Consider the following 13544-nt stretch of genomic DNA (forward strand, 5'->3'; position numbering starts at 1 on the left):
GCGCGGTCTCGTTGTGTGTGCTCTCTCTGCTCTGCGCAGCGCCTGCGAGCGGGAGGGAGTCGGCGGTTCCAGCGTGTGCGGCTTCGGTAATGATGCACTAAACCTGCCTCCTCATTCATACTCTCACAACCCAAGCAAAAATCCCAACCAACAACATCTCCATTGTGATTAATTCTCCCAAGTTTCATCGTTGCTATTGAACTCGGCTGTGGAAAAAAAAGGTTTAATGAAAAAGAAAGACGAGAAGAAGCGCACGGCAACGTTACGACTGTTTTTATTTTCATCCCATTCTGAATGACGGGCGGACGGTTCGACTTCGACGATGGAGGCACTTTCTGTGGCGGATGGGAGGACGGGAAAGCCCACGGACACGGCATCTGCACGGGACCCAAGGGTCAAGGCGAGTACGCCGGGTCCTGGTCCCACGGTTTTGAGATAGTCGGGGTCTACACCTGGCCCAGCGGGAATACGTACCAGGGCTACTGGTCGCAAGGCAAACGCCACGGGCTTGGTGTTGAGACCAAGGGGAAATGGCTTTATCGTGGGGAGTGGAGTCACGGGTTCAAGGGTCGCTATGGAGTTCGGCAGAGCACCAATACACCTGCTAGATACGATGGGACGTGGAGTAATGGACTACAGGATGGCTATGGAGTCGAAACCTATGGGGATGGTGGTAAGTGCCACTGCTGTTTACAAATGTCATGTATGTTTAGGGATGCGAATCGTAAACAATTGAATGATTACGATTCCGGTTCCTTTATTTAATGTCACAATAATTATTTGTTTAGTAGTTTTGGGGAAGAAACGTTTACAAAAAAAAAAAACATTCTATTATTTACTGCTCTCAGCAGCTTGTTGTCAAATGATCATTGCGGATAAAACAAATCAGGGATCAATTTTATTCTGCAAAAAGACAAAACCAGCATATATATATATATATATATATATATATATATATATATATATATATATATATATATATATATATATATATATATATAAGCTACTCTATATTATAACGTATTTCATTCATTCATTCATTCATACAAAAAAAACCCATGTCTTTGAATACAAATCAACATAGAACAACCAGTCTAACGACGCCGTTTTAAGCCTCACGAGCCTTTAGTGCAAATAACACTGTAACAGCTGTTGCTTCGTTTAGATTCGGACAAGACGATAACTTGCGGTTCAGTAAGTGAGTCAGATTAATTCAGAAACGCTCCGACTGACCCATAATCGTTTTTGATTCACTAAAAAGAACCGGCTCATAAGAATCATGTTTCGTTTGGGAGTCTTAAATGTCATTGATTCACTTAAAAGAATCTGATCACTCATACGAGTCATTCGTTTGAAAATCGGACGCACTGTTCGTACTGGTTTTTTTTATTATTGAATGTAATTTAGATTTAAAGTACATTAATTGCAAGATTCTGTTTACAGATAGACATTATACAGAAAACAAATTATGACTTGAAAAAGAAATACACAAAATAACAATAAAATACTATTAAAATAAGGTGGTAAGAAATTAATAAAATAAGATTAAAAAATGCATATATCATATAAAATAAATATTTATCAAGGCTTTGTGGAGAGAAATATATTATATACATATTATGTATTTATAGTTTTTGAATAGATTGATTAAATATTCTCTAAACCGGATCATGAGAGTCATTTGCTCAGGAATAAGCACACACTGGTCTATCTGGCTGTTAGCTTTTGTTCACTAATAAGAACCGACTCATGAGAATCAGACTGCACTGGTCGATGTATGTTTTGTGCTGATTTAGTAAAGGTCTTCTTCACTCTAAATACTACGATTCAATTCCATAAGAATGCAATTATAAGAAATTTAATGGAATAGAACGTTATGAAAAAGAACCAATTCAAGGTTCCTAACTAACTCTATTTATGTTTTTGCCAACAGTCAGGTCAGAGGTCATTGCCAACGTGTGTAAATAAAATCCAATGCTTTCAAAGTACACTAAACAAATGCTGGTGACATTAAGATAAATATACATAGATGAACAACATATAGTACTTTGCACATTACATAATTTTAGCAAGATTGTATATTAAACTTGTGCCACAATCTACTCTATGCTTTTTGAACGCATCGCAATGTGACATCCAACATTTACCTAATGCCTTATTAGTTACCAAATGTGCTTGTTGATATTGTGTGTAAATAGTGTCAGTGATGAACTCTGTAAACATAAAACATAACTGTCATGCAACTAACATTGATTGATACTTGATATGCTAATGTCCCTCAAAAGCATTCTTTCTTTTATCATTAAGATTATATTTGAGACTAAAATTATGAGTATGTTCCAAACCAACTTTACCAGGCTTGTGCTGTTCATTTATACTTGATCTACACAAGTTTAACTTTGTTTTATGTTTTATAAGGCACTTATCAAGGCCAGTGGATGGGGGGCATGAGGCATGGCTACGGTGTACGACAGAGCGTGCCTTATGGAATGGCCACCATCATACGCTCTCCGCTTCGCACCTCTCTGGCCTCCCTAAGGAGTGTGCAAAGCAATGGCGCCATCCTGCAGGATACGGTACCTGACACACCAGTTGGAAGCCGTGGTGGTTTCGTGCTGAATTTTCACAGCGACACCGAAGTCGTCACCGGGAAGAAGAAGGGCCTGTTCCGCCGCGGGTCCCTCTTTGGCAGCCTCCGCCAGCTACGGAAATCTGACTCCAAAACGTCCATCTCTAGCAAACGGAGCTCGGCGCGTAGTGACGCCACCATGAGCCGCATCAGCTCCAGCGACGCCAACTCCACCATTAGCTATGGAGACGGAGAAGTGCCCGATGAGTTCACGCCCATGGAGGACCACGTGGATGCCACCACCACCGAGTCCTACATGGGCGAGTGGAAGAATGACAAGCGCAATGGATTTGGAGTCAGTGAGCGATCCAATGGGCTAAAGTACGAAGGGGAATGGTTGAACAACAAGAGGCATGGATACGGATGCACAATATTCCCAGATGGAACCAAAGAGGAGGGGAAGTATAAAAATAATGTGTTGGTGCGTGGGATAAGGAAGCAGCTTATTCCTCTTAAAAACCATAAAACTAAAGAGAAAGTGGACAGGGCCGTGGAGGGGGCTCGAAGGGCGGCAGCTATCGCCAGGACGAAAGTGGAAATAGCAGTTTCAAGGTAGGGCAACTCCTCTGCTGAAAATCTCCTCTCTGGGGCCAAAAAAAGGAAAATTCTCTCATCATTTATTAACCCTCATGTTGTTCAAAACTTGTATGACTTTCTTTATTCAGTGGAATGCGAAAGGAGAAACGTTGAAGAATGTCCACTCTTTTTCATGTAATGAAAGTGGATGGGAATCTGGGCTGTTGAGCTCCAAAATGACAAAAAAAATATCCAAGTCTTCTGAAGGAAGCCATACGATAGTTTTGTGTGAAAAAAAATAGGCCCTAATCTAAATCTTCCCCAATCCCCTCCACTGCAGTGTTATTGTTAACCCTTAAATGCATGAATGTTTCGCCAGTCATTATTACATATTTGGGTCTTTAGCGACCCGGATCTATATCTAACACGGAATGGATCTCTACCTGTTGCGATAATATAAAACTCTCCTGATATAAGAGTAACAATTACAGAAGAATAAAATAAAGCATATTTTGTTAGCTTTTGGAGATTAGAAGGGTTCAGTTTGAGCAGATGTTTTATACCATCAGTGCATTCAGCATCTGGCTCATATTCACAATCTCAAACATATTCTCAAAACTATCATTTGTAACATCTTCAAAATCAATATTTTGATCGCTGCAGCTTCTTAAAATAAAAGTAAATAAATCTAAATAGAAATATATAAAACAAATATAAAAATGACAAAAGTACATAACAAAATTACTAAAACTTTATTGTATAATAAAAATAAAATGGTATAAAAATTAAACTCCACTGTAGCTTTTATATATTAGTTGCACTTCCACATATTCATATTCAGAATAGTCTGACAATCTGTCAAATTTTGGTCTGTTAGTCACAAAAACCTATATGGCTTTAAAAGAAATGGTATATAGCACATGAGTCGTATGGACTACTTTTATGATAGTTTAATGGGGTGTTTTTGTCATTTTGAAGCTCAACAGCACAGATCCCCATGTGCTATCATTATATGGCCAGTACATTCGTCTCTTTTGCATCGTGTGTAAGAAAATCAAATGTGTTTGAAACGACATGAAGGTGAGTAAATGATGACAGACATTATAACAAGAATATATGACTTGACTGTCACAACTCTAGAGACATCAAGAATTTGTAATATATCATGCGCAATCTTGACAGGTTGACTTGAAACTGTTGTGATCAAGTGCACCAACCACATCAAGGCTTCTGTAACATTCCCAAGATTGCTACTACCGTACTTGTACTGTTAAGCTGTGATGTCTGCATGGTTCAGACGTATGGCGTATGGGGCAACTATTCAGATTTCATTCATTAACCATATGTCATTGATCTATTTCTAGGTGTAGCTTCACAGTCACACAAACCTTGTTCGGCAAAGCTCTGGTGTTTTTAACAGATTTATTTAGTTTGATCTTCTTTAGGAAGTCTGAATTTGAAAAGGTTGCACAAACAACCTTTTTGAGGATTGGTGTCTATTATTTGTCCATAGCTCAGATGCACAGGGAGCAGTCATGGGGTCATGCATCTCATGTACTCTATTATGATGTCTGTTCCCTTGCCAAGAGCCATACTAGACAGACATATTTTAATAGATGTGTTGTGTAAACCACTTATTCAAGGCATGCAAATTCATAGCATCCTAAACAGGTCTTGGGGAACTCACATGCTCATGTTACTTCCATTAACCACCCGAACAGATGCTTTGTCAAACATCTTCAACCAAACGTCTTCAATAGACCAAGTTATGTATGAATGTATACAGACTGTATGCGCATAACCAGTGGATTAGAGAGGTGTTCCATGTTCCATTAGTAAGTCAATGAACTTCAAGGATTATCCAAGTCTGTGATTTTTACACAAACAAACATTAGAGTATTTTAATATAGTGAAAGCTGTCCTTATGTGCTCCCACTCATAATGTTAAAGCCACCGGATGAGCAAGGGTCTTCCTGGTTGACAAATTAGTGGGCTTGCACTACAAAAAAATGACTTTTTAATGGGTTTTATGGGGATTGTTCACCCAAAAATGATTAATAATTTACTCACCCTCAAGTTGTTACAAACCTATATGACTTTCTTTCTTTTGCTGAACACAAACGAATATATTTTGAAGAATGTCAGTAACCAAACAGTGATGGGCCCCATTGACTTCCATAGTATAAGAAAAAAATACCATGGAAGTCAATGGAGACCAAACTCTGTTCTTTTACACTTTCTAAGAAACCTGAAAAAAATATATCACCGTTTCCACAAAAATATTAAGCAGCACAAATAAATGATTTCAACATTGATAATAATAGGACATATTAGAATGATTTCTGAAGGATCGTGTGACCTTCACCTTCCAAATTCACCTTTGCCATCACAGGAAGAAATTGCATTTTAACATATTAAAATAGAAAACAGTTCTTTCAAATCGTAATAATATTTCACAATATTTCTGTTTTTACTGTATTTTTGATCAAATAAATGCAGCCTTGGTGAGCATAAGAGACTTCTTTCAAAGACAAAATCTTCCCAACCCCAAACTTTTAAATGGTAGTGTAGATAGTTTCCATATTCTCAGTTAGAATGGAAGACATTGTGCCATTTTAATGGCCCAAAGCCAACACAGAAATGATGTGATTGGTATAAAGCGACAGACCAGAATTGCACAGATTCTGACATCCTGTGTCACTCCAATTTGGAACTGAACCTGTAACATTTGTTACATTTAACCCCTACCCACTGACGAATAAAAGAGCACTTTTCAGTCCAGATCTTTTATTTAAGGGTTAAAGACCATAAATAAAAGACCATCATTAGTAAATGATTGTTGGTATGTGTATATGCACACGTCTGCCTCATGAATGTGTTCTGTTGCCTCATGACTCTGACGTTCTGACCTCATGTTAGTGATCAGCCAATCAATAAATAAATAACATGATGTAGAATATAGGCAGCAGCACTGCCAGTGTACAAAGGGGTCAAACAGGTTAACAGTTGGTTTGAGTGGCACTTTCAGGCTATTTACAGTTTCTGTGTTTATTATAACATGGAATAAGCCACCTACTGGGCACTATTAGCTGAGTATCTGGCATTTGTCCCACTCAAGAGTGGCCTGTGTTCTGTGGTTACTCTCCCTCAGCGAGCAGTGGGTCAGGGTTACAGGGCTTACGCTCCAGGGTCAGTACCAGTGCTACAGTGCTATGAAATTAAAGTAAAGCCATTTTACTATGCATCACTTGCATTCAGTTACAGCTGAGCTAGAGCTTGCTTGCAGGCTAACGGTTACGATCTTGGCTGGCTGTCAGTGCTTTAGAGATGAATACAGTAATACTGCTCCGTATCTTCACTCCACCCTAGAGTGTATTCTCTTTAAAGGGTCGTAAATATAATCCCACACACCCCCCTTTCCTGAGGGGCAGGGCTCTTGCTGTGGTCAACAGAATCTGCTGTTTTAGGAGTTGGTGTGAAAGGTTAACTTGCGTACTTGGCCTCACTGTGAAAGGAAACGTGATAGATTCAGTGTCAGGGCAACTACATAATATAACAGGTCCACTTTAGGATAAGACACAGTGTTAGTCAGGGAAATTGTTGACAATTTGGTTGGTTGTACACATTGGTGGTGTTAGCTTTAACTTTGTTTGGACCTACAATTAGGTTTAATCAATCTCTTATTATTGAATAGCATTTCTTTATTATCACTCCTTAAAAAAGTTGACACATCAAGAGCTTCAAAAAAAAAAAGAAAAAAAAGAAATGCATCTGACTGCCCAGGTATATTTATATATTCATTTATAAAAATAAAGTTAAATTTACATACACGTGAGGAAAATAAATTCTGTTTTGGGGATTATAAATGGATCAATGATAATTACTTTTGATTACTTTCTTTTAAATCACATTATTCTCAATTGTGATTTTTAATAGATTCTTATTACTGTAATAAGTAATAAATTATTATTACTGTAATATTACTGTTTTTTTTTTATTTACAATAAAAAATACTGTAATACTATTTTTATTTTAAAGGCACAGAACATGCGACCAGAACCAATAAAGACTTATTTATTACATTTAAATATTGTCTTTTTTCATTTTACAATTATGAGAATTAGGGTGTAAATTCATGAAAATAAGGTCAATTTAAAAAAAAAAAAATCTTAATGGTTCAAAAATAAGTTTAGTTTCCTAGTTTCTTATTTGTTCTTTAGGTTTTTCAGATGAAATATGACCCTAAGAACGAATTGAAACCTGTGGGGGGTCACATTAGGCCATTGATATTTATTAACTCCCAATACGTTGATGAGCATAAATTGACATTTCTAAATGTGGTAATGGTTATGCGCAAACCCCACCTTCCCCCCATTTATAATGACTGCCTTGCCACTGGTTATACTTGTGATTATGAATGAGAGAATGAGAGAGGTAAAAGAGCCCTTCAATTTTCCCTCCCACCTTTCTCACCCTCTTCACACTGAGCTCCAGTTGATATTAGTCATTCACCATAAAAAGGAGGGAGTATAGGAGCGTTTAATTGTTCAGTCAACCTACAGCCCTGTACGCTCTCTCTCTCTCTCTCTCTCTCTCTCTCTCTCTCTCTCTCTCTCTCTCTCTCTCTCTCTCTCTCTCTCTCTCTCCTCTCTCTCTCATGCTCTCTGGTGTGTCAGCAGCACAGAACTCTGGCTGACTAAATAAGGCAAGGATGGAGTCAACTTATCAGCTCTGGACAGAAATACATAAGCCAGTAAACAGTTGATACAGTAGCCCATCACTGCCAGGCTGTCATCTGTCCTACGTGCCAATTGAGTTCACAAATGTTTATCGTCAATCGCAACAATGACTTCATCTGCATTTGTCCCTTACTCACAATCGAGAACACCGATATAAACACAGACTATGAGCCAGTTAGTTAGTAAAGGAAATACTGTAGCAAAGAATAACAATAATTATGACATAAAATGCTGGATGTAGGTTATTTCAGTCAAATAATAGGAAATAAAAAGCTGCATTTACTTAATCAAAAATACAGTAAAACAGTACTATTGTGATAGATTATTACAATTGTTTTATATATTTTAATACATTTTTAATATAATTTGTAATTCAGCAGCCATTACTTAGGTCTTCAATGTGGCATGAACCTTCGGAAATCATTCTGATATGATGAATTGCTGCTCAAGAAATGAATTATCAATGTTTAAAACAGTTTACATTCTGTTTATTGTATTTGAATTAAAAACACATTTATTAACATTTATTTGAATATATCCTGAATAAAAGTATTGATTTCAATTTTTTTTTTATCTTGCTGACCCCAAACTTTTGAACGGTAGTGTATTTAACATAAAAAAATTATCTAGATTTGTATTATAAAAAAATAAATATTATAAGGCTAAGAAATTATAGTTTGCATGAGCCAATGTTCAAACTGTTAAATATCATATATAATTAGACCATTAAGTTTAGGCAGTGCTTTAGAAGGCACAGAGCCATTTTTAAAAAAGCACAGAGTGTACAGTGTGTGAAAAAAATCCACTTACAGGAAAGAACAGACTCCGATTGGTTGACGAAGCTGTCCGTCACCTGATTCGCCCAATCCCTCCGATCTGTATATCGCTGTGGCAGAACTGCAGTGAGGGATTACTTCATGTTGACAGGTTATGAGTGAGGAGCCTGTCCACATCCAGCTCAACGCAGGCCCACGTGAGAGCCACCCTACCCTCCAGCACAGCGCAACCACTAAAATTAAACGTGCTGATGCCGAACTCCCAACAAGTCCCCTTATTAGAGCTTAATATGAGCAACACATAAAAAGACTGATAGACGAAGCCATCGTATTTTTAATTAATGCATTCTGGAATGAGGACACATAAATTATAGCTGTGGTGAAAATGGAAAGCATGCTCGATTACAACTCAATTTCGCTCAGAATGCTGCCATGATTAGTTTGTAGTGTGGCAAGTCCATTGCTGGATAAGTAGAATGTCAGTAAAATGGAAGTGAAATGTGATTATCGAAACACTTGCATAATTTATGTTAATATGTAATAATCCACAGCTGTAGTGATTGATATTAGCAATCGTGTTTAACGCCAAGATTAGTGTATCACTGTCAGACAAAACATCTGCCAGCTTTATCATTGCGGCCTCTCCATCCTCACCCTCCCTTTTGGAGCATCACATGGTATTAATAACTGAAAGATCTCTGTGTACAGTAAATATTAGGAACGGCACTGAATTGGCACGTACAACTGCCCTGATCCGCACCTCTGGACAGAACACCGCTGAGTCAAAGATTTTTGTTTTTGTTAGTATAAAACCTTCACAATCTCTGCCTGTATATTAATCCCACTGTATGTCTTCATTTCCTGTGCTACATCTCTGGCCTTTGTTTAATGCCACCACCTTTTTCTAAGCTCATTAGATCATTCAGAAGATTTTAAATCCTATGTGCTTATCGTAGAGCTTATTGAACTTTATATGACCCAATATGAATATAATAATCAGCACAGTGCCACACTGCGAAAAATGGAATTTCTTACTCCTTGAGTGGCAGGGAAAATATTTCGCCGTCCTTTAAACGAGATATATTTATTTGAGAAGCAAATTGTGTAATAAGCTGTAAAGATAAAAATCTAAATTCTAAACAAATATTTTAAAATATAAACCATACAAATGTAACCTTAAAGACAAATCAAATGTCCAATGGGGCAAGAATAAAAAAAGAAAAATTCAGGATTTATTTTGTATTTATATGATGTTATTATAAGCTGAATTTTCAGCATCATTACTCCAGTCTTCAGTGTCACATGATCTTCAGAAATCATTCTAATATGCTGATTTGCTGCTCAAGAACCATATCTTATTATTATCCATGTTGAAAACATTTGTGCTGCTTAATATTTTTGTGGAAACCATTTGTTGATGAATAGAAAGTTCAAAAGTTCTTTTGTAACATTTATAAATGTCTTTTCTGTCACTTATGATCAGTTTAATGCATCCTTTCTGAATAAAAGTATTAATTTCTAAAAAAATAAAAATAAATCTTAAAGACCCCAAACTTTTTAACAGCAGTGCATGTTTAGATAAAAAAAAAATTAAATCATCATTTTTTACAGTGCATATGGATTAAGAAAACGATATACTGTAATCAATAGTATATCAATATTGCACAAGTAAACAGCATACTAGTATTAAGACTTAATATAATTAAGATAATACTAATAGTAATAAGAAGTAAACTGTCCCCTTCCCCTTTCACCTATAGATTGAAATGAAAGATGTGTTCTGGAGTTGTTCGGTAGGGCCATATGGATTTGTTTGCAAGTGAATCAAAGCAGTGAGGTGTAAGATGTGTCCACTTCACCTGCTTGTATCGACCGCACGCCTGTGAATGAAAGGAGAGGAAGCAGAGGCCAGGAAACGCTTTTGCCCTAATTAAAATTGCAGCTGGAGCTCGATGCATTCTGTTGCCAGGCGATGTGACCTTTCTTCTAACAGGGTGCTATGAACGCCGTACAACAGACATCAAGTTTCTCAACAACGTACGCAAGTGTGTGTGTTTAAGCTCACGAAGCTTTCACTTGAATGCCCGACATGTCATATCCCACCCTGCTGGAAGATGTGTGTTTGTCTGTGCGCAAAGAGTGTTAAGTGAGTATATGTGATCCTGTACGTGTTCTACAGCCGTAAAGTCTTTATTTCGCTTGGTTTGTAAAGCTCTTGCTATTTGTTAACACAGGGCCAGATGATGTGTAGAAGCACCTGCCAGAGTGCTGTAGCGTTGCCATGGCGACCGCATCCTGTCAGCCATGCACTACTTTTTCTGCAGGAGAAGCCTTACTGTGAGGGAGGCAGATGGTTCGCTCCTACTTCCTGTTTATTTAATTCATTAATTTAATAAAGAGCAAAAATTAGAAAGCTATGGCAACGTGACCACTGTGTGCTGATCACAAGATAAAAACAGAATGCAAATGTTGCAAGCTTTTGTAATAAAATGGCAGATGTAAATAAGGTTCGCTAATTAAATGAACATCAAAATGAATAGGTGGACAATGTAATCTTTGATAATCATTGATACATTCTCAAGATTAAAGATGCCATGGCATGAAATCAAAATGACTTGACTTGATCAAAATGATTTGTGGCTTTTATATCTCTGTTAGCTTAGAGGTAGGAAGATTTTATATCATGATCAATCTTGAAGACGTTCATGAACTATATTTCAAGCGAAATCGTAGAGATCGTGATCTTTTATGTCCTCGTAATAATGTTAAAATACAGCAATGACTGCCTACTCGGTGGCTGTCCTGACTGGTCCAATTATATCATGTGTCTTTCATGTGTGGTGACGCATTTGAACAACAATTCAACAGCAGGGCTGAATAAAATTTTAGTTTTGGTTTCGATTTTGGCTTCCAACGATTATGAAATTGTGATAATCAAGATCATTGTGCCACATGCCGTTCCTTTCCTTTGAAGCGGTGTACTTTCGGCCCTCCTTAACCTAAACTTAACGTCCAAATAAGTCAAATCATACGTGACTGTCGTAAAATGCAGTCTACTGCGAGACATGCTTTATTTTAAAAAGCGCATTAAACTGTGAAAAAGACTGATCTGTGTGCCGTGAGATTTCACGTAGTGTAACTGCGCAAAGCTTCTGTGTTGCACGTCACACACAGGCTCACTATTGGCCGTCGCTGGTCATGTGTGTGAGATGCGTGTGACGTACAACCTAGAAGCTTTGCGCAGTTTCACTATGTGAAATCCCACGGCCCACAGAGAAGGAAAGGAATAGTTGAATAAAGTCGTTATTTTTGTTTGTTTTTTTGCACACAAAAAGTATTCTCGTCGCTTGATAAACTTAAGATTGAGCCACTGTAGTCACTCGGACTATTTGAACGATGTCTTTAACTTTTCTGGGCCTGCCAGTTTCGATCCCTTATAAGCCTATGGAGGAGTGATCCAGCTCTCAGATTTAATCAAAAATATCTTAATTTGTGTTCAGAAGATGAACGAAAGTCTTACGGGGTTGGAAAAACATGAGGGTGAGTAAGTACTGACAGAATTTTCATTTTGGGGTGAACTAACCCTTTAATGCCAAATGCAAATACCTGCTATTGTCTGTGTCATTAATGTTAAACGAAAGACAAAGACAAAATCACTCACTGCTCTTGACTGAATAACTTTAGTATTTTTAAAAGATTCAATGTATATTTAATTGATACAGTGAAGACTATGCAGTGTTTTAAAGTTTAACTCCGGGTTTAATACCTATTTTGACAACAGATTGTTTAATGCAATACTGTGTTTGAAACCCATTCAAAAAACCAATTGCCTACAGGATGAATGAATCTAAAGTGTTTCCAGGTTGTGGCCTACAAAAGTACGCCATCCTTGCACCATCACTTTACTATCCCTTGAGGCCATGGCCCATGGGACAGGATTTGTGAATGGCAGAAGAACTTACAATGTAGGTCACTCACATTACAATGACAACATGACTAATGTACAACAACCGGATTGCATTCATACTATATAGAATGTACTTTTTAATGGCAGAGTACTCATTCAAAAAAGTACCTTCTCAGAGAGTATGCGATATTTGGACGCAACACATCAAATAACAAATCATGTTCAGAATGGAATATTTACTGCACAGTATATACTCCATACTGCCTACTATTCTTTAAAGGATGAAGTGAAACAGTAGCCAGTAGTCACAACAGACTTTTAAACAGTAAGATGCTGCATTGGTGTCATGTTTAACTCAGCAAGTTATTTTGCCATTTTATTTATTTTTGTGTAAAAAAATCTGGTACTCCAACCAAATAATCAGTCAGATAAATCAGATAAAAGAAAGATATTAATGTTGCGGGTTGCGGCTTACATTACTTCCGGTTCATCACATGGAAATGGAAAGTCAAGTCAAGCGCATGTAATATTCAGCTCTGTTCATTTGTTTTGGCAAATGTAGTACTATAGGTCATTTGGGTTATTCTGTACTTACAGGAAATTTGCATTCTGTGCAAAGTATGCATATGGGAAAGGCGCTTTATAAATAAAACGTATTATTTGCAGACATAGTATGCTATGCTATTCCTATACTATTCCTATTCCTATAGTATACGTAGCCCATGCATAGCTGTGTCGAAACAAAAGACTATTAACTTGTCAAGTGTTTTCACGGGCTTTTTAAGCAGGAGATCAAATAATGCTCACTTTAGTGGGTGTATTTTGCGAAGCGTTATGCTGAAATGCCTCGGGTTAACTCAGGACATCAGCCAATGAGGCATAAAAGTAATACTTTTCACACTTATCTGAGATCTGTCATGCAGTTCATTTTCATTTTAGCATGTGAATGTTTGTTCAATATTCAATATTTGTTGAGC

General features: G+C 37.3%; 1 protein-coding gene across 1 annotated transcript in view; it reads left to right on the forward strand.

Moving 5' to 3' along the window:
• Positions 1-13544, forward strand: part of jph1a (junctophilin 1a) — a 34492-nt gene continuing 20948 nt past the window's right edge. The window contains exons 1-2 of the mRNA XM_056254108.1: positions 1-673; positions 2419-3181. Of these exons, the coding sequence (XP_056110083.1) occupies positions 295-673; positions 2419-3181 (1142 nt within the window). The 5' untranslated portion in view covers positions 1-294. The remainder of the gene's footprint in view (positions 674-2418; positions 3182-13544) is intronic.

Source organism: Rhinichthys klamathensis, unplaced genomic scaffold (genome assembly GCF_029890125.1).
Source record: "Rhinichthys klamathensis goyatoka isolate OS25496 unplaced genomic scaffold, OSU_Roscu_1.1 h1tg000110l_1, whole genome shotgun sequence".
In the NCBI taxonomy this organism is placed as follows: domain Eukaryota; kingdom Metazoa; phylum Chordata; class Actinopteri; order Cypriniformes; family Leuciscidae; genus Rhinichthys; species Rhinichthys klamathensis.